At 41.5% G+C, this 22,015-nt stretch overlaps 1 protein-coding gene across 4 annotated transcripts in view; it reads right to left on the bottom strand.

The window, feature by feature from the left end:
- Nucleotides 1-22,015, bottom strand: part of ap2s1 (adaptor related protein complex 2 subunit sigma 1) — a 372,915-nt gene that overhangs the window by 247,394 nt on the left and 103,506 nt on the right. For all 4 annotated transcript variants that reach the window (XR_007936347.1, XR_007936346.1, XR_007936348.1 and 1 more), the window contains exons 2-3: nt 16,361-16,510; nt 10,502-10,615 (exon numbers count right to left, since the gene is read on the bottom strand). Coding sequence is in view for 1 of the 4 variants with exons in the window: in XM_051934442.1 (XP_051790402.1) it covers nt 10,502-10,615; nt 16,361-16,510 (264 nt within the window). In the remaining 3 variants the exon portion in view is untranslated. The remainder of the gene's footprint in view (nt 1-10,501; nt 10,616-16,360; nt 16,511-22,015) is intronic.

A 22,015-nucleotide genomic window follows, 5' to 3' on the forward strand; every position in this document is an offset into this window, starting at 1 on the left:
AGTCTCGATCACTGCCATTACATCAAAATATTCATCTTGCAAAACAATGTACAGTAATCCCTCGCTATAACACGCTTCGACTTTCGCGGCTTCACTCTATCGCGGATTTTATATGTAAGCATATTTAAATATATATCGCAGATTTTTTGCTGGTTCACAGATTTCTGCGGACAATGGGTCTTTTAATTTCTGGTACATGTTTCCTCAGTTGGTTTGCCCAGTTGATTTCATACAAGGGACGCTATTGGCAGATGGCTGAGAAGCTACCCAACCAGAGCGCGTATTACGTATTAAATAAAACTCCTCAAATATATTGTGAGCACGGGGTCTGTTTGCACCCCTAGAGGATAGGGCGCTTCTCAAAAAATGCTGAAAGACTACCTTCACATTGCTCTCTTCCTTGCTGGGCTTACATATGGCTGTTTTGTGAAGCGATATGCTTCCCGCACGGTGCTTTGCATACTTAAAAGATCAAACAGCACATATTGATTTTTGATTGTTTGCTTTTCTCTCTCTCTCTCTTGCTCTGACATTCTCTGCTCCTGACGGAGGGGGTGTGAGCAGGGGGGCTGTTCACACCCCTAGACGATACGGACGCTCGTCTAAAAATGCTGAAAGATTATCTTCACGTTGCTCTCTTCCGTGCAACTGCTTTGTCAAGCGACATGCTTCCCGCACGGTGCTTCGCATACTTAAAAACTTGAACAGCACGTATTGATTTTTGATTGTTTGCCTTTCTCTCTCTCACTCTCTCTGACATTCTCTGCTCCTGACGGAGGGGGTGTGAGCAGAGGGGCTGTTCGCACACTGGCCTAGAGGATACGGACGCTCCTCTAAAAAATGCTGAAAGACTACCTTCACATTGCTCACTTCCTTGCATCTGCTTTGTCCGGCGGTGCTTCGCATACTTAAAAGCCAAACAAGTCCTATTGATTTCTGATTTGTTTGATTTTCTCTCTCTCTGTGACATTCTCTGCTCCTGACGCGCACTCCTTTGAAGAGGAAGATATGTTTGCATTCTTTTAATTGTAAGACGGAACTGTCATCTCTGTCTTGTCATGGAGCACAGTTTAAACTTTTGAAAAAGAGACAAATGTTTGTTTGCAGTGTTTGAATAACGTTCCTGTCTCTCTACAACCTCCTGTGTTTCTGCGCAAATCTGTGACCCCAGCATGACAATATAAAAATAACCAGATAAACATATGGTTTCTACTTCGCGGATTTTCTTATTTCGTTGGGGGGGTTCTGGAATGCAACCCCCGCGATCGAGGAGGGATTACTGTAGTTGTTTCAAAGCATCAGCAGCTGTACACCTTTTTTGCTAGGACAAAACTTGGGTCTGTCTGTTTATAGTACTCTTTTCCACAAGCAGTCGCCACCAAAATAAAATAAATTCTATGGCTATTCATTAGATGGCAGCATTGTTGTAGATAACAGTAGCAAAGCTCACCAGCAAGCTGGCTGTGTCTACAATGGCTATAAAACGGAGATACAGCTTCTCTTGTATGTTGCATTTTGACAGACTCAATAATATGCGACTTGTACCTTGCAGTCAAAGTGTTAAAAATGAAAACCTAATTACTAATGTAATAATAATAACAATAATGGTCCAGGGTACCAATGTGCTGTTATTCATTCTTACATGATATAGCCAACAAAATCACTTGAGACATGCGATACAACAACAAAATGTTGTTGATATGATTGAAGTGTTTAAAATTATGAAGTGAATTAGTCCAGTGGATCGAGATGGTGACTTTAAAATGAGTTCATCAAGAACATGGGGTCACAGTTGGAAACTTGAAGGGGAAATTTCCCACAAACAATAAGACATTTTTCTTTACACAAAGAATGATAGACACTTGAAATAACTGACCAAGTAGTGTCGTAGACAGGAGGACTTCAGGGACTTTCAAAACTCGACTTGCTGTTTTTTAGGAAGAAATAAGTGGATAGTGTCTAGAATGTTCTAAAAAAAAGCAATTTTAATACTACTACCACGATCACTAATAATAATAAAGATAACTAGGGGGCTTTGCCCCCTGCTCGCTTTGCTCACCAACACCCCGCCCCCACCCCTAAACGGTGATACAATGGGAGACAAATAATTTTTTTTTTTTTTTTAACTCCTCTTTGCTCGAGTAGCTGCTGGCGTGCTGCTGCCGTGCCATGTGATCTGCAATTTGCTCTCACCTACCCCAAAACCCACCCCCACCACCACCACCAGTGGTAGGCGCCGTTGAGAAGAAGTGGGGGCTGAGCACACCCCAAGGAGATGCGGCTGCTCCTCCGAAGCCCCTCTTAAACGGTGATACATTGGGAAACAAGTAACAGGTGTTTCTTTTCACCTCCTCTTTGCTCAAGAAGCTGTTGGCTTGCTGCTGCTGCGTGCCGCTTGATCTGCATTTCGTGCAGAGCTTCGAACATTTAAAAGCCTGTACAGCACCTGAATATTCGATCTGTTTTTGCTGATCCGTTATTTCCCCCGAGTAATATTTTCAGTTTGTTGACGTGGCCTCTCCTCTAAATCCCCTCTTAAACGGTGATACATTGGGTGTAACAGCCATTTTCCTTCTTCTATAAGATTCATGAATATTTCTTAGCTGACAATGCATAAACTATGGGAGGTTCCTATAACCCCCGTAAATAGAATCGTATTGGTATATTCTTGGTATAACTTGGAGTAAACATTATTCTTCAGTTAGTTAGTGACAGCTTTGCCTTGTGTAAGGTGTAGAGGCATACGGTTTTTAACCGTGACCGCCTGGGCACTTGCCTATGTGCCAACTGGCTTACGAGCCTTTTGAGTGTGTGAAGTAAATATGTAAGAAAACAGCACTTAATTCTGCGGTGGGTTGGCGCCCTGCCCGGGATTGGTTCCCTGCCTTGCGCCCTGTGTTGGCTGGGATTGGCTCCAGCACACCCCCGTGACCCTGTGTTCGGATTCAGCGGGTTAGAAAATGGATGGATGGATGGACAGCACTTAATTTATGTGTTGTGCCGTACGTAAAGCGTACGGAAGAAGCTAAGAACCTTTAAGTAGAGAAATAACTAAAGTGTTTCAAGAAAAGCTAAGTTTATAGAAGATACATTTTTCCCTTTTTTTGCCTTTTATTCTATGTGTGTAACTATTTTTTCTTTTATTCTTGTGTGGATTATTTGCTTTTAACTTTCACTAAATACCTTTAAAACAAACTTTTGGACTTTGAGAATTCTTTTGACACGCGTTTTAACCGTGCCTGATGACACCTTATATTCCAGCAGCTACATTGGGAAACAAGTAACAGGTGTTTTTTTTTTTTTTAACTCTCATTTTTTGAGACTTTCGAATTGTCCTACTTCCATTATCTCTAACCTGCTCTGCATGTGTATCATGGGACTTGCATCTGAGGGTTGTAAGTATGACGTGACTTGTCCGTCTCGCAGAAAGTGAACGTGTCTCTGTCTCTCTTCAAAAGATCACGTCTCATCCCCAGGAAAAAGTCTTGTGTCGTCGCAAGTTTTTTTTTTTTTTTTATAATAGAGCAATAATACAAATAAAATACAACTACTACTAATATAAAAAGGAAACTAGTACTACTACTAATAATAATAAAATAAAAGCTACTACTACCACTACTAGTATTATTGAACGTGCATAAAAAACTAACTTTATGGAATACATACAGGGTCAAAATGACTCAGAATATTTAGATATTTAAAAAATAAACATTTTTTAATGTTTTTCATTTTAAAATTAGAAACATGTGAATATATCTCTAACATTGAATTTACCTAAACTTCATTCTATCCTTTGTAAAGGACAGCCGGGTCCCAAGCCCGGCAGGGACGCCTCTGCTACATCTGTTCCGGGGGAGCAGCCATGGACTGTTCAATACCTCCCCCGGGACGCTTGGTGGCAGCCTCCCTGGCAGCCAATGAATCCCCAACCCGGCGTATGGCTCCATGGGAGATGGAGTCCTCCACAGCCTGGTTGGGGGCTCGGATGGCCGACAGGGGGAGCTGCGTGGAGTCAGCAGCCTGGCTGGTCATACCTTCAGCCCCACCCGGAAGGGCAATTAGGACCAGGTGGCCAAGCACCTGGACCGCTTCCGGGTGGGATATAAAAAGGGCCAGCCACCACCACTCAGAGAGCCAGAGTCGGGAGGAGGAGGACTAAGCCTAAGGAGGAATGGTGGTGCTGAGGTGAAAAGAGAGTAATTGTGAGTGTATTTGGGACTGTGTTGGGCCTGTGAGACACGGGGAAGACATGCCCCACGGCTGAAGAAATAATAAAAGAGTCTTTATTTAAGTACGTGCCTCTGCCTGAGTCTGTGCCGGGTCGGGCGCTATATAGTGCCTTTTACACCTTCCAATGACAGCAGATAGCCATATGGCATTAACTGAATTAGATTAGATTAGATTAGATTAGATTGATAGATTGATAGATTGATAGATAGATAGATAGATAGATAGATAGATAGATAGATAGATAGATAGATAGATAGATAGATAGATACTTTATTAATCCCAAGGGGAAATTCACATAACGTTAAGTAACGTTAAGCTACCAATAAAATTAAATCAACAGTTCATCTGATCTCATTGATCTTTTTAAATGTAAACGTTGCTTTCCTGGTGTTTTCCCGCAATTCAGGGAATCACTAACTACTAGGCAACAGAGCTGCCTTTGTGTGTTAGTGAAACTTACTAACATGACCTTAATGCAACACTGAAAGCAATTAATATCTTGACTAATGTTAGCAGCCTTTAACAACGTGTAGAGGTCTCGAGGTCTGTATGGCCATGTAATGAATAATCCACAACCACGTGTCAGCAAGGTACTATAACGTCAGATAATATCTGTTAAACAATCAATATCAAAACTAGTACACGTAATGCTGTTGTTACTCCATTGGTCCAGTAAACCGCTAGCTTTAGAGTAGTGCTAACTGATGTAACATTAGCTGGCTTACTGGAAGTTGGACAAGTTCAGATTTCTAAACACGCTGCAAGTGCAGCACGAGTTGCTTCTTCATGCTTCGTTTTTTCTTTTATGTGCTCCTGACTGGTGTTGACATGAAGCTATCTCTCTTCTTGTTAATGGAAAATGATAACAGGTGATTCTCAACAATGTTAATTTGGTGATTCATGAAACAGCTATAACCCCAATAGAGTCAAACCGCGGACTTCCAGAGCTCCACTCAATTGAGGAGGTTGTCGCTTTACATTACATATCAGTGACATTACGCATGGATTACACTATAGTTAAGATTATCTGACTCAAGTCAAGTAAACCAAACACCAAAAACATGCAATCCAATTGGCTGTCCTGCAGAGCTCTGTAAATCCCCCACGCTAGCACTCTGATCACAGGCACCACACACAGTGCCTGACCTGCATATAGGAAGGTGTCTCTGATTGTCACTTTTTTTTTCTGAAAATACAACACTGCTAGCAACACTGTAAAAGAAAAACAGAAACTAATGTGGACGCCAGAGCCCAAGCTTTTGGTTGGTGTGATATACTGTAGCTCTTTCAACATGATTGAGCAATTCCTTGAACAACCAGGGTATTACGTATTGCGCTTTCTACATAAGTGAGCGACACTGACAGCCAATGTGGCCAAAACATTGCAAAAGTAATGAAACCACTTATAGCCAAAGATTTGAAGTGTGCCACTGTGATCTGTGAAGTTAATTCCAAGCACATAATTTGCTTTAAAATGGGCAATTGAAGCCATAAATAAATAAATATAGCTGAAGCCACACAAATCAGCTGACACAGTGAACCTGACCGGAAGATGAGAAGAAACAAGTGGAAGAGGTCTCTGGCAGGCTATTTAAAAGTGCTGGTGTGCCCTGTTTGGCGATGATCGATATATGGCCAGGTCACTGTCTGCCATTTAGAGTATTCCGTGTGAACGAATCCCATGTTTGGCAAATGCATGTTCTTACTTTGGAACTTGCAATAGTATGACGCTCGGGCAAATGCACTGAAACTTAGAGCTCACCTATGGATAGATGGAAAACATCACTGCTGCCCACACCTAGGACAATAGGCCTTCCACACCTCTCCCTTGAAGTGGACAGTTCCGACTGCAGGAACCCCCAACTGCATCACACTATTGCCAGTAGCTCTGCTTCGAATATTTTATTACCAGTAATGGCGCACTGCATGATAACGTGCAGTGAATACACTTGACGTGAGCATTCCTAGTTTTCCCTCCTCTTTCTCTGCATGTTTAGCATTCGTTTGCTAAGAGGTTGATGCGCTTGCTGCTTCCTGAGCAGCTCCTCTTTTCTCCACCCTAGCAGCCCGCTTCTTCTCTTCTTTCGTTCTGTTCGCATTAAAACTGATTAAAACAGTGTTTGTGTTGCAATTACTTAGTATGTTTTCCTTAATTTTTGACATTAGCTGGCACTTAAGTGTTAAATCTGCCTCAAGAATGATTTCAGATATGAAGAGGTAGGGGAAGTGACGGCGAAGGTGGTAGGGATGAGAACGGCGCCCGTACGCATGCAGCACACGGCCGCCCTGCTGGCCGCTGCCGAAAGTTGATTCTACAGGTTGGTCCAGATCTAATTATGCCACTGTTCAACTGACAACCGTCTCCCCACCATTTTGGAATGCAGGGCAGGTGCAGCCATCTATCGGCAACAAAAAGAATTTTAAGTGAAATCTCTATGTGCAGGCCAGGTGCTGTGAATTCTCTATGTAATACAGTAATCCCTCGCTATATCGCGCTTCGCCTTTCGCGGCTTCACTCCATCGCGGATTTTATATGTAAGCATATTTAAATATATATCGCGGATTTCTGCGGACAATGGGTCTTTTAATTTCTGGTACATGCTTCCTCAATTGGTTTGCCCAGTTGATTTCATACAAGGGACGCTATTGGCAGATGGCTGAGAAGCTACCCAACTTACTTTTCTCTGTCTCTCTTGCGCTGACTTTCTCTGATCCTGACGTATGGGGATTGAGCAGGGGGGCTGTTCGCACACCTAGACGATATGGATGCTCGTCTAAAAATGCTGAAAGATTATCTTCACGTTGCTATCTTTTGTGCAGCTGCTTCCTGAAACAACATGCTGCCCGGTGCTTCGCATACTTAAAAGCTCGAAGGGCACGTATTGATTTTTGATTGAAAACCAAACTCTGTCTCTCTCTCTCTGTCTTTGTCTGCTCCTGACGGAGGGGGGTGTGAGCTGCCGCCTTCAACAGCTTTGTGCCGCGGTGCTTCGCATACTTAAAAGCAAACAGTCCTATTGATTTGTTTGCTTTTGTCTCTATCTCTGTGACAGCCTGTGCTCCTGACACGCACTCCTTTGAAGAGGAAGATATGTTTGCATTCTTTTAATTTTGAGACGGAACTGTCATCTCTGTCTTGTCATGGAGCACAGTTTAAACATTTGAAAAAGAGACAAATGTTTGTTTGCAGTGTTTGAATAACGTTCCTGTCTCTCTACAACCTCCTGTGTTTCTGTGCAAATCTGTGACCCAAGCATGACAATATAAAAATAACCATATAAACATATGGTTTCTACTTCGCGGATGGCTCTGGAACACAACCCCCGCGATGGAGGAGGGATTACTGTAAACTTAATAAATTATAGCGTAATGAAAATTGCATAATTAGATCTGGACCACCCTATACAATAAAATAAAATAAAAATAAAAAGAGGAATAATCTTGGAGGTCAATCATCACCCCAAAAGTGGATAGTAGACGTCACGTAGTACATGTGTACCAAATTTCAGGTCAATAGGTGAAACGGTTTGCAAGCTACAGGAGATTTAAAATCCAGGACAGATAAATGAACAGCCACGGTAGCGTATTATATATATTAGAAAGATTGTAAGTGTTCAGCCGATATTAAACACAACCAAAATATATTCTTTGTTTGCTGTTAGTGTTTCTTTCTTTTAGAACCACCACAGTACCACTAGGAAAAGATATTTATGTATATTTAATATACAAGATATTTATTTATATATAGACTTTTGGTTTAATAAAGGCTGCAATCTCTAATAAACCTACTTCCAGGGAGTATGTGCCCCCCTACTGGATACCCCACTTAAAACTGCACCAAATATAGTGTATGAAAATAAATAAATGCCCCAAATAAATATTAATGCATTCTTTGTGTAATTTTTGATATTCAGCCAATGTGGTAAACTTCACTGATTATGCACACTTTATCAGGTCCACCTGTGTATTTAACTAACCGCTCACTCAGCCTCTGCTCGATTGGGCTGGTAGGCAGATACCAGCAGATCACAAGTGAGCACAAGTCAAAGGGAAAAAGGGGCAAAGACAAAAGGCTGTAGGGGTTTTGAATAGAATGTTGTAGTGGGTGCCTGAATTGACATGGACTCGCACCACGAAGCATCTCGGTTCAAAGATTTGCACTGTGGTGTACTAACGGTGGGGAGCTGCCAAACCATGTTCTCTGGCTCAGAGGTTAGCACTTTGCAGTGTGGGCTAAATGGAGTACTCCATTCGACAGCTTTGCAAAGCCCACCTCTGACCACTGTGTGCTGCACGCTGCTTTGGTAATATCAGCTGATCTCTCTTTGTGTCAGCACCAACCTTTTTTCTACCTGTCTACTGTGCAAATTCCTCCCTTGTTCCCAATAGTACTGTCATGGACTTGCACCACAAAGAATCTCAGCTCAGAGACTTGCATTGTGGTGAACTGGGGGTGGTGAGCTACAAACCCACACTCTTTTGGCTCAGAGGCGAGCACACTGCAGCATATGCTGAAGTAGCTGGAGAGCTCCATCCATCAACTTCACAGAGCCCATCTCTGACCACTGCAAGCAGTCCACATCCCTGGTAACGTCAGCTGATCTCTCTATGTGTCACCACCGCACCCTTTTCTAGGCAGCGTTGCCACTAAAGCACCACATGGGTTGCTGGGGGTTTCACACACACACACACACACACACACACACAACAATGTCTAATGTGCATTGTCTGCTCTGTTGAGATGGAAACCAGAAACGTTTGGTTTATAGGCTACTTATTGTCACATATATGCAAGTACTGTAAAATCTTACTTGAATATGCTAATCAACATGTAACATGTCTCCTCTCCATCCAGTTCCACAACTAGTGAGCACCAGAACCTAGATCAGAGGTCTCCAACCTTTTTTCCCCCAAGAGTTACTTTTACAAAATGAAAATGGCCAAGAGCTCCTCATGTTTTCTAACATTTATTCTCATAGCTTATTTCAACCCAAACAGACTGAATAAGCTTGTTTTGCCTGAACATTTACAAAATGTTGGTGTCCACAACTCACATTTTGCATTAAAACATCACAGAAAATATTTAGTTCACCTGCAAGTGCATTTTGTATGTCTGTATGCATTTGAGTGTCTCTCACACTATTGCATTAAAACATGAACGCTGTCAAAACAAAACAATTCCAAATCCACAAATATTCCTTATTCATGTGTCATTTTGTTCCATGTCACTGTGTCACTTTATTCACATGTCCAGTTGCATGTGTGATGTGTTTTTTTAGTTAGTGAGATGACTGGCACTGCGTGAACTCAACAAGAGAGGTGTCTGGTGGAGTGGAGCCACTTAGGTTCACTCTTATGGAGTAATGTTTGTCTCTCAGTCGTGTTCTGAACTTTGATTTCATGACATTCATGTCAGACTCACATAGGTATGGAGACCCAAACAAAGCAGACATTTGCAGAGCTGCTTGGTGAAGACTCTTATAGTTATCTGGCTCTACTAAGCTCCACAAATGCTGCTGAGACTTTAACTGCACATTATTTTGAGGGTTTACTAATATATAATATCCAATGTCTGTTTGTCTGTCTGTCTGTCTGCTTTTCACGAGAGAACTACTTGACGGATTTAGATCGTTTTTTTTTTTTTCTATAATTTGCTTGAACATTCCGATTGATTTTGCGACTTCACTCATTTCACTATGTATCATAGTTCACTTGTGGTACCGATTTATTTGCTCAAATCTGAGAAACACACAGCAGCCCGGGGGTATGGGCTCTCCTCGCTCACTCGCCAGCTTCGGGGCGTGTTCCTTAACTTCGCTTAGCTAGTGAACGAGAGAACAAGTGAATTCAACTTTGTTTTGAGATTTAAAATAAAGTGTTACTTAGGTCTTGATGAGTTTGAGTCCGGATATTCTCTTAAGTGAATGCCACATTGAAAAGATAGATTGCAATTCAGATTGTGGATTATGATAGGATTTTTTGGAAAGATCGCCCACCCCTAATTTGACTAATCAAGTTTTCAAATTTATGTAGGATTCATTAACCCTTTGGCAAGCTACTTGGAAAGGGGTTGTGAGCTACCGGTAGATCGCGAGTGACATGTTGGAGACCCCTGACCTAGAAGAAAGAACCAGGTGATGAAGTAAATGTCCTAAGAATTTATTTATTTATTTTTGATTTATTTATTTATTAAATCAACTGAATGAAATTCGAGCATACTGTATTTAACCAACAAAACTCAAGTGAGTAAATCTCGAAAATGATACCTTACCTCCACAAAATTATGAATGGCTTCCAGATAAGCTAGATTGTTGTCTGTCACATCAACACAGATGCAGAAGTAAAGTCCAGCATAACGGCGATAAATGATCTTGAAATTCCTGAACTGTGAGAGAAACAAATTAAAAGAAGGTCATTTAAAACTTTCAATATCTTTGAAATCAGTATTTTTTTCATCTACTCAGATCACAAGTAAGTGAAGTCAAAAGTTTAATGTGTAAACAAATTTATTCTGCTGTGGTCATCACTCAAATAACAGGCCTGAAGTGGTAAAGAACAATATGGAGTTGCACACATGCACACGGGAGACAGCTAAAGGGCCTGAACGTGTGGTGGAGTACACGGACTCTTTATCTCACTTCTCTGCAGACCAGTTACAGGAAATTCCGCCTGGCCCTGATGACGTCACTTCCGGTTCCGGCCCAATTGATGACGCCATTTCCTCTGCTGGCCTTTAAAGCCACCATTTTTCTGCTATCAAGTCAGTTCTGTTTTGAACTCCAATCTGTACACATCAGTACAATTATTATTCGCATTTCGCCGCCAGGAAATAATATACGGGTGGCTACCCCAAACCTTTCTGTGGCTTTTTGTCGATTTTTGTGACCATGGTGGGGAACATGCAGGGCTTTCATTATCATTACCGTTCAACAAAAGTTGAAGCAGCACATATTTTACCTGTTCTAGAGTTTCTATTTCTTTGTATACGTTTTATAAACAAATCCATCTGACCTTCATTGGGTCCATCTGAAAAATGTGCTTTCCTCCAAAATCTAATCAGTCCAACTACAGGAATATCTGCAATAAGCTGTGTCACTAGTGAAGCGGGCCCCACCACAATGAATCTCGCACCAAAAAATACTACAACCCAACCAAAACAACTTCAAGAGCTCTGGAAAAAAGTTATTGAAGTAAAAGTTCAACCAAAAATGATTTTTTTTTCTTATCAGTTACTTGTACCATGTTGTTTATAGTGATGACTGAGAAAAGTTTTTAATTTCATGTTTTCATGGAGAATGGAGACCACAAAGATTATGATACAGTGGACTACAATGGAGGCCAGCAGGAGGACAACACTGAACAGCGGCAAACAAAATGAAAACATCCATGGAAAAAAAAAAATCTCAATGTACTCTTGGCGCAGGATTCAATTGTCAGTTAATCCGGATTTTGGTGCTGTGGGGAACAGCCCGGACACAGACAGGTAGACATCGTTAAATGCACCACAACACGCTTATTTACAGGACTATTTACAAATATGACACACACAACCCAGTGCCGCAGCACCAATCACCACAAAGTCCAGGCCTCTTTCCTTAATGCCTTTCTTCACCGCCTCCACTCCTCCGAGCTCAGTCCTCCTTCCACCCGACTTCAGCCATCAAATGGAGGGAGGCGGCCCTTTTTAAGCTCACCCGGACGTGCTCCAGGTCCCTCCCGATAACTTTCCGCTGGCATTCCCAGGTGTGGCTGAAGTGAAGCACTCCAGGTGTCCCTGGCCTTCTTCCCCCCAGCATTTCCGGGTGTGGCGGAAGTGCTGAGGGCCAGGGTTCCACAGGCATCGGGGCACCCCCTGGCATTGACCACGGGCCCCTATAGGGTTGAGCTCCTAAGCTCTGTTCCTGTGGTGCCCAAAGCCACCAGGGCGGTTGCTCACTCGTGGTCTGGAGGAGGCGTAAACCCTCCTCCGGTCCTTCTGGGTGTCCCGGCTGGGTACCACCCCCAGCTGCTTGCCACAGTGCACAACATCCAAACTGCATGTTTCTGGAAAATCAGAGATGTGCACAAACATGAAGTATGATGAAATGGGGTTGAGCTTTTGAACTGATGATCCCCCTCCTGTGCTCTACTTCTTCTTCACATTTGTGCTATCACACAATTCACTTTAAAGACAATGACAGTTTTAAAACACAACTGAACTAAAAAAACAGACTTCAATGTTTAATGAGAAGGCAGAAGTTTCAGCTTTTTTTTTTTTTTTTTTTTTTTTGAAAAGTAGAAAAAAAACAGAATAACACAGTTGTCACACACATGTCCATGGGGGGCAGCTAAAAGGCTCAAAAGATGGTAATTCCTCACCAAACCAGGGGATGGCAGTATACACTAATCCTGGTTCTTTTCCATTGATAGGCCGATCACGGGAAATTCCGCTTGGGCCCAATGACACCATTTCTAGTTCCGGTCCCAAGACATCACTTCTGGGTCTGGCCCCCAAGGATGTCACTTCCAGTTCCTGCCTGATGACATCATTTCCCCGTTTCCCCTCTATATAAATACAATGTTTGCCTGTTTGCTTTGTTCTTGTTCTAGACTGAAACCTGTAACATTGAACCACAACAATCACTATTTTAGCAGCCAAATTCAAGTATATGGGCAGCTGCCCCCAAACCTCTTTCTGTGTGGTATGGAATCTATTACAGTGGTGTAGTCGGCAGGATAAATGACTCCAGGAAGAATCAGACAGGAACCGGAAGTGACATGGCTGCACCCGGAAATGATGTCCTCGGGGGGCCGGAAGTGGCGTGGCTCGAAGTGGAAGTGACGTCCTCAGGGCCGGAAGTGGAAGAGGTGTCATCGGGCCTAAGCGGAATTTCCCGTGATGGGTCTTGTCAATGGAAAAGAACAAGGATTAGTGCACTCTGCTGTCCCCTGGTTTGGCAACGAATTACAATCTTTTGAGCCTTTTAGCTGCCTCCCATGCGCACGTGTGTTGACACAGTGTAGAAACAAAACAAATGTTTCTTACTGACTATAAAGCTGATAAACTTTTCTAACAGCAGTTTGACATTCCACATGTCTGAAATCTGCAATTAAAGATGTGGAGCCAGTGGATGAATATTGACTGTGGTGCAAGAAGCCTTTCAATTTCTGACTCCCATTCTTCATTTCTTTCAGCATTTCATCAAATAAAATGGCCCACGAGGACCTTTAACTTGTCACTGCAGATTTACAGAGTTTCAGTCACTGCTGTTAATACTGCTAAGCACATCTGATGCCTTCCAATAAAAAGCCATTACAGAAGAGCCGAAATGTCAAAATACTTAAACGTGCTTTCAAATGACTTTGAGAAAAGGGTCTTGAAAACAATTCAGATGAGTTTGCAAATGCTGTCCACACAGAAAGAAAGAAGACTACCTTGTGCATAAAGTGGAATTATTTGTTAATTGTTTTTAATATAAAGTGCAAAGAGCTCTTTTATTTTTTCACATTTACATTTTTCCTTTTGCTTAAGTCCAAAAAGCACATGACTTATGTATCTTATGTGGTGTGTTCTCATTTTCAATGCACTTTTTTAATTTAGTTGACAATTTTGCAAAAATTTCATCTCATGTTCCAAACGGTTTAAAGCATAGTTAACAAATTGTATATAAACTTGTGACCCACTGGAATTGTGATAGTGTCAATAAAAACTGAAATAATCTGTCTGTGAACATCGTTGGAAAAAAATAACTTTTGCCCTGCACAAAGCAGATGTCTTAAATGATATGCCAAATTTATACTTTGTTACTATAAAATGAATTTTAAAGAATTCACCCTAAATGTATGGAAACTTCTGCCTTCAACTGTATGTTATGTAGATTTCAAAGGGCAATGTCATCATACTACCAGGTTTAAAAAAATCATTTGGTACTTCACATCCATCCTACTTTATCAGAAATCTCAGATCTCATCTGTAAGTCTAAACCATCCACCTGTCAAAGCCTGCCCCCCGTCTCTGGTCCCCCTTATTTCTGCTATAATCCACTCTTCTCTCACTACTGGTACTGTTCCTTCATCTTTTAAAACTGCTGCAATAAAACCCAACACTGAAAAAACCTGCTGCCGATCCGACTAATTTCAGTCATTTCTGTCCTATTTCTAATCTACCCTTCATTTCCAAAATGCTTGAAAAAATAGTGAGCTATTCAACTTCACTCTCATTTATCTCAAAATAATCTGTATGAACAGTTCCAGTCTGGTTTTCGCCCTCTCCATAGTACAGAAACGGCACTTATCAAGATCATTAACGACCTTCTTATGGCAGCTGATTCTGGTTTAATTCCTATTCTCATCCTTCTTGATTTGAGTGCGGCCATTGACACTATTTGTCACATTACTCTTCTTAATAGATTACCTTCGATTGCCATTACCCGCACATCGCTAGGTTGGTTCAGATTCTCTCTCTCTCAGGCCGCACTCAGCTCATTCAGCTTAAAACTTTTGACATCCCAACCCACCGCTGTTACTTCAGGTGGGCTCTGTCCTGGGGTCCCTCCTTTTCATTATTTACCTCCTTCCCCTCGACAATATCTTCCGTAAATATAACATTAGCTTCCACTGTTATGCTGATGACACCCAGCTCTACCTCATCACCAAACCTACTCTTTCCTTTCCACCCTCCTCGCTTATTGATTGCATAGCAGAAATCAAATCCTGGTTTTCTTCAAATTTTCTTAAATTAAATAACAAGTGACAAAACTAAGGTTCTCCTCATTGGTACAAAATCAACATTATCCAAAACTGATCATTTTTCACTTGTTATTGATAATTCCTCTGTCTCCCCTTCCCCACAGGTGTCATCCCTGACAGTACTTTATGTGTTCAGTCCAACATCAGTAACACCTCCCGGACTTCATATTTCCACCTTAATAACATTAATCGTATTCGCACCTCCCTCACTCCCCACACCACTGCTCTCCTTGTTCATAGCCTTGTCAATTCTTGTCTGGATTATTGTTATTCCCTGTTCTTTTGTCTTCCTCACAAATCTCTTTATAAACTTCATCTGGTCCAGAATTTAGCTGCCCACCCACATCATTACTAGAAACCCCTCTACTCACCATATCCCTCCCGTCTTGCAGCAGCTTCACTGGCTTCCAGTTAAGTTCCGCATTCAATTCAAAATTCTTCTGTTAACTTTTAAGGCTCTCCACAACCTCGCCCCTCCATATCTGTCTGACCTCCTCCATGTTGTCATTCCCTCCCGCACCCTTAGATCCTCTTCATCCATCCACTTGACTGTCCAATTCGTCCGTCTTACCACCAACTGAATGCTCTGCTTCCCAGCTCTGGAACTCACTACCACCTGAGCTTAGAAATATTGAATCATTCTCACTTTTCAAATCTAAACTTAAAACTCTTCTGTTTAAGACTGCTTTTATCTCTTTGACTACAATTGCTCTGTCTGATTTTAAGTTTTGGTATTTTAATTTTGTTTATAATGTGTGTTTCATCTATTGTTCGGTGTCCTTGAGTGTTTAGAAAGGCGCCTACGAATAAATAAAATGTATTATTATTAAACCTGCATTGAGGGTTTCATGTATACATTGGATCCAGTGAGCAGGTCTGGGTGTACTGCCTGTTGGTTAGGTTAGGAGCACGTGCTGATACAGCACATTACCGCACCCACCACACGACAAACCAACTCAGAACCCCAGGTTTGGACCCGAGTGCAGCCATACAGCAGGTGACACCTTAGCACCACACTAGTTCAGATGGAATGGAACCAGTGTGAGGTTTTGTTTATGGTGGCTGGAGTGATAATTCTGCCACCAACTCCCAGGTGTTTCCCTGCAGGTTGGAGGGCCTACATGCAGATTAACATCATACCCAGGACGGAGCAATTGCAGGTTAAGGGGCCTTGCTCAAGGAACCAACGAAGTAGAGTCACTTTTGGCATTTACGGGATTCGAACTGGCAACCGTCCGATTGCCAGTGCAGATCCCTAGCCTCAGAGCCACCACTCCGCCCCTGTTGATGGTACTTTCACAAAACTGTGGGAGATACGCAGGTAGAAATCTCATTCTCAAAACTCAAACTGACCCTCTTGCAGGCTTCATTCACTTACCAGTAATAATAACATTACACTTACCTCTACAAAGTTTGTATGCTTGGCATCCCGCACAGTCACCACAGCGTGAACCTCTTCAATCAGCTTCTGCTTTTCATCGTCGTCAAACTGCATGTACCACTTTGCCAGGCGGGTCTTTCCAGCTCGGTTCTGGATCAGAATAAAACGGATCTAGAAGCAAACAGAAAAAGTCTTCACTTGACTGGAAAGTCAAGTTTCTTCCTATATTAACAAAAATAAAAACATGCAGCGTAAAAAGGGCTGCAGTTTAAGTACTGCCTAGCATCAAATTTTATGGCAACACAACAACACGTCAAATGTCTCGACTACTGTGGCATCTCCATCACATCTTACCCTGCTTAAACAAATAAAATGGTGGAGATCTTCTGATGCCAACCTCATGCTACACCAAAACTATTAACCCATCAATGACTCCTGCTCTTTGGAACTCATCCCCTTTTGGGCCAATTTATACTTGGTGCATTAACGACAATTGCAGGAAAACAACAAACACATCACACGAGCAGACACGTCACTGCACGATGGCTGCAAGGGGATCGGTTTCTCCACGTCATGCACATCTAGTTTTCTAACTGTGCTGTGTAAGGGACGTGGACAACATACAAAATATTGGATGCGCTGCTTTAAGATTTTGCACAAGGCACAAATGACCGTGTGGCTGCCAATTAGATGCTGTGTGGGCATTTAGCGCAGGAGTTTTGTTGTCTCACAGATTGTTGCAACTCAGCACACGGAGCGGTATTTAGTAATGTTATTACAATGATTCAGATGTAATTAGTTCCAACTACAAATCACAATGCCGTATTGGCACGCAACTTTAAAATTAGATCTGTCTCATCATAAAACGGATTGGAGTAAATGTCTACCAAAAGGAAACTAGAACTTAACCAATTATTTTTACACACTCAAAACGTGGCATCCTCAGATTTTTCTCTACTGCTGTTTCTACCATCTTCTGAACAAAAGAAAGCAACTTGGCATAATTTACAGTAAAAAAAAAAAAATCTTACTTCATTGTGTTTTATCATTATTGCCTATAGTGCATATTTTGATTTTTCTTATCATGCAAACAAATGACATGCCGCAAAAAGCATGTAACGCTGAGTGATTAATTGCGAGCTTGCAATGTACGATGTGCAAGCAGGAGGACAATGGCACTGGCTTTTTAAAATAATGTAAGGCAATGCTTTGATATTGTAATCAGTTTAATTCAGATTTATTATCTCATGTACACAGCACAATTACATTCCTATTTGCCCGCAAGCGGTGTCTGAAGTAGAACTAAATTACTGGCAGTACTCTGCTAAGTCAGTGTCTCGTTCCTCCTTCCAATCCATTATTAATTTTACACGATATGGCAGGAAAGGGGGGGGGGGCCATTGAAGGTTGACACGCGTGTATACGAGTACATGATATCAAAGGAAGGGGGTGGGTCCTCTTGAAGCTTTGAGCGGCACAAGCAACAACACTGTCCTTGCCTGGCACCCAAATTTCATGGCTACAGTTTGGCGTTTTGATAAAATCTCTGCAAATGATTGGAGAAAAATCGACAAAGTCTACTTACATCAACGATATCGTCCATTGCCAATTGTCTGGAAGCATTATTGACAATTGGCTCAGCCCTACTCTCAGGCTCCCATAAATAACATAGTGACAATACACACCTTGTGACATGGTACATCATCAAACTGGAGGTGTCCATACAAAGCATAGCCATGAAAGGATGACCTGGGTCAGCAACGATGTTCAGATCCCCAAGAAAATCTGAACCACTAGATGTATAGGGGCCCTAATGTGTGCCAAGCTATATACACCGTCATCACCAGTCTGTACTGTTGGGACTTGTGTTGCGTTTTTTACATTCTGATTCCTCCTTCAGCAGGATGCAACAGAAACCTGGATTTGTCTGATCAAATGAACATTTTTCCCCATGGAAACAAATTCTTGTTACTTTCACTAGCAATATTAATACCTGACATAGTCTTTGACTGTTTTCACTCATTTAAAACAAAACCTGGGAAGTGGTGTGTCCCAAGAGAACACACTGCACACTGATGTTGCAAAATTTACATAAAGAATCGGCACAATGTGCAATGTTAATGTGAGATTTACTCAAACAGTAGTGATGAGCAAGCTAATATCAAAAGAGGGAAATGGTAAGAAGATCACACATTTAAGGAATAATGTAACCAAAAATTATATCTGTTTCATTTATTGTTTGCAATGGTGGCTGAGAAAAAAAAAAAAATCAATCTCACGGTTAATGAAGAACTGAGATCACAAAGTTTATGATACAACACACTTCAATGGAGGCCAGTTTTGAAGAACAGAAATTAATATAAAAACCTCCATGAAAATAATTGAAGTTTTTCTTGTTGTATGATCCACACATTACCTACAGTATTTAGACATTCACAATGTCCAAAATGCATGCATTTGTTGGCAAAATATTAAATACAGTGGAACCTTGGATTGTGAGCATAATTCTTTCCGGAAATGTGCTTGTAATCCAAAGCACTCGTACAGTCAAAGTAAAACGTATGTGAACCCCTAGGAATTCTCTATATTTATGTCTAATTCCCATATAAAACATGGTCGTATCTTCATGTCAGTCACCATAATGAACAAACACTGTCTCCTATAACTAAAGATACACAGATTTTCAGAGAATTTTTGACCATATTGAATAAATCATTCAAACTGCGAAACTGAAGGTTGGAAAAAGTAAGTGAACCCTAAACTAATGACTTTTTAAAAGCTCATTGCAGTCCGAATTTAGCACACCTGGAGTCCATTTAATAAAACAAGTTCAAAGGTGTGGCCCAGAATGACTTTGATTGATCACAAACACTATAAAGTTTGAGTTTTTGACAAGAAGCATACCCAGATGAGAATCACGCCTCGCACAAAAGAGCTGTCTGAAGAGTTACGATCGAGAATTGTTAATCTACATAAGGCTGGAAAGGGTTACAAAGTCATCTCAAAGATTTGAGATATTCATCAGTCTACTGTTAGGCAAGTTATAAATGGAGACAATTTGGTATTGTGGCTACTCTGCCTAGAAGTGGACGCCCTGCCAAGATGACCCCAAGAGCACAACACAGCGTCACCAATGAGGTAAAGAAGAACCCTAGAGTGGCAGCAAAGGACTTGATGAAGTCATTAGAACTGGCTAACATCTCTGTTCATAAGTCAACTATTCACAAAACACTGAACAAGACAGGAGTCCATCGCAGGACACCAAGAAGGAAGCTACTGCTATCAAAAAGAACATTGCTGAACTCCTGTTAATTTACGGAGGAGCACTTGGACACTCCACAACTGTACTGGGAAAATGTTTTGTGTTGAAACCAAAATTGAACTATTTGGGAGGAACAAGCAGAACTTCATTTGGCATAAAAAGGGCACTGCATATCTAAACATCATCCCTACAGTAAAGTATGATGGAGAGAACATCATGATTTGGGTCTGCTTTGCTGCATCAGGGCCTGGACAGCTTGCCATCATTGAAGGGATAATGAATTCACAAGTTTATCAACAAATTCTCCAGGATAATGTGAGGGTGTCTGTCCATCAACTTAAGCTCAGAAGAGGCTGGGTGATGCAACAGGACAATAACCCCAAACATCGCAGCAAATCCACAGCACAGAGGCTTCAGAAGAACAAACTCCATCAGCCTTTTGGAGTGGCCCAGTCCGAGCCCAGATCTCAATCCTATGACTTGAAGAGAGCCATACACAGAAGACAACCAAAGAATATGGAAGAGTTAAGGTAGTTCTGCAGGGAAGAATAGGCTCAAATTCTCCCCGCACGATGTGCAGGTCTGATCTGCAGTTACAGGAAGCGCCTGGTTGAGGTCATTGCTGCCAAAGGAGGGTCAACTAGTTATTAAATCCCAATGGTCACTTACTTTTCCACTACCACTGTGAACGTTGAAAACGTTTGTAAAATAAAGACCTGAAAGAGTAGAATTTTTTGTGTGTCATTGGCTTAAGCTCATTGTGTACATCAGTACCTTTGACTTAGATGAAGATCAGATCACTTTTTACGACCAATTCATACAGTAAACCAGATCATTCCAAAGGGTTCACATACTTTTTATTTTGACTGTATATCGAAGCGAATTTCCCCATAAGAAATAATGGAAACTCAGATGATTCGTTCCACAACCCAAACCTATTCATATAAAAATGATTAATACAAAATATAAAGTAAAAATACATAAAACAAATTAACCTGCACTTTACCTTTGAAATGAATCGTGGCTGGTGTGAGGGAGACGAGAGACAGGAGAGTTATTGTGTATAACAACTTTCACTCTAACTAACGGAATCCCTGCTATCTGTTGGCTCACTGGAATCTTCCTCTTTTGTCGCGACTTTAACAAGGGACCTATCCAACGACAGTTGCTTTTCCCTGAAGAGTCACTACACTTGGACACAAAATCAAAAAAAAAAATGCTTTACGCACTGTGAACTCTTTTGGGATTCCACCCAACGGGACAACACGTAGAAGAGCGTCCCGAAGCAACCACAAGCTCCCAAGCGCTGTAGCAGTTCACCATAAAAACGAATCCGAAAAGATCGTGGCTGCTCTATATGCACCCGCCATCGATGGGTGATACAAGGAAGATTATAAATGTGCAGGGCACAGTACTACTTGGCCACTAACCTGGCCATGACCCTACCTGACTGCTGCGTCTGTGTATAGGAGAGGGGTAGATCCTGCTACAATAAATAACCATGCTGTTCCTGTTTCAAGCTGAATAAAGCTGGTGTTGCTAAAGTACTGAGACTCAGCTTTGTGTTTTGGGGTGCATGACGGGGACTCACACGTTACAACACACACGTGGTCACAATGCTATAGTAAACAGTATACGCTCGTATGGATGTTGATTATATGAGTGAGGCACGCCGACCGAGACCGAGAATTGGAGACGATTACCCACAATCCCACAGCGAGAGAGAGAGAGAGCAAAAAACCATCAGCTCAGTTGCGATCACGTGATGCTCGGCAGACAAAGTTTATACGTATTACTCGTATTGCATGACCTCGCTCATTTATCAAGTTAAAATTTATTAAAAACTTTAGCTCATCCTGAAAAACACTCACAGATCAAGTTACTCGCAATCCAAGGTTTTACTGTAAACACTTCTGGAAATAGAGGTACAAAAGTGAATTTGAGCTTTTCAAATGAAGATCAAACACCCAAAACAATTCATTGGTCAAGAGCCTGGTCTTCAAGTGAAAAGCTCAAATTCCCTTGGACATGCTTCACAGTATTGGACTACTACGATTTTCCAGAAAAAAAAAACACCTTTCAAGGAATTATTTAGTTAATATTTTAGCAAAAGATGCATGAATTTTGGACATTGTTAGCATATGACTACAATCTGGCATGTGGATTTTCAAAATGAGTGGTCACAAGCAGTGATCAAGCTGAAATTCTAACCTAGTCTCCTGGATCTGATGGTTTCATCATGTCTTGCATACTTAGTGCCGTCCAGAACGTTCAGAACAAAGACATATATCTTTCCTTGATTTCCACCTCTGCTCCACAGTTTAAAACTACAAATCACACAATTCAGAGATTGTGATTAAGGTGCACATTTCAGAATTTCATTAAGGGGATTTGCAGATATTGGTCACACTAAA

Source organism: Erpetoichthys calabaricus, chromosome 1, assembly GCF_900747795.2.
Source record: "Erpetoichthys calabaricus chromosome 1, fErpCal1.3, whole genome shotgun sequence".
In the NCBI taxonomy this organism is placed as follows: domain Eukaryota; kingdom Metazoa; phylum Chordata; class Cladistia; order Polypteriformes; family Polypteridae; genus Erpetoichthys; species Erpetoichthys calabaricus.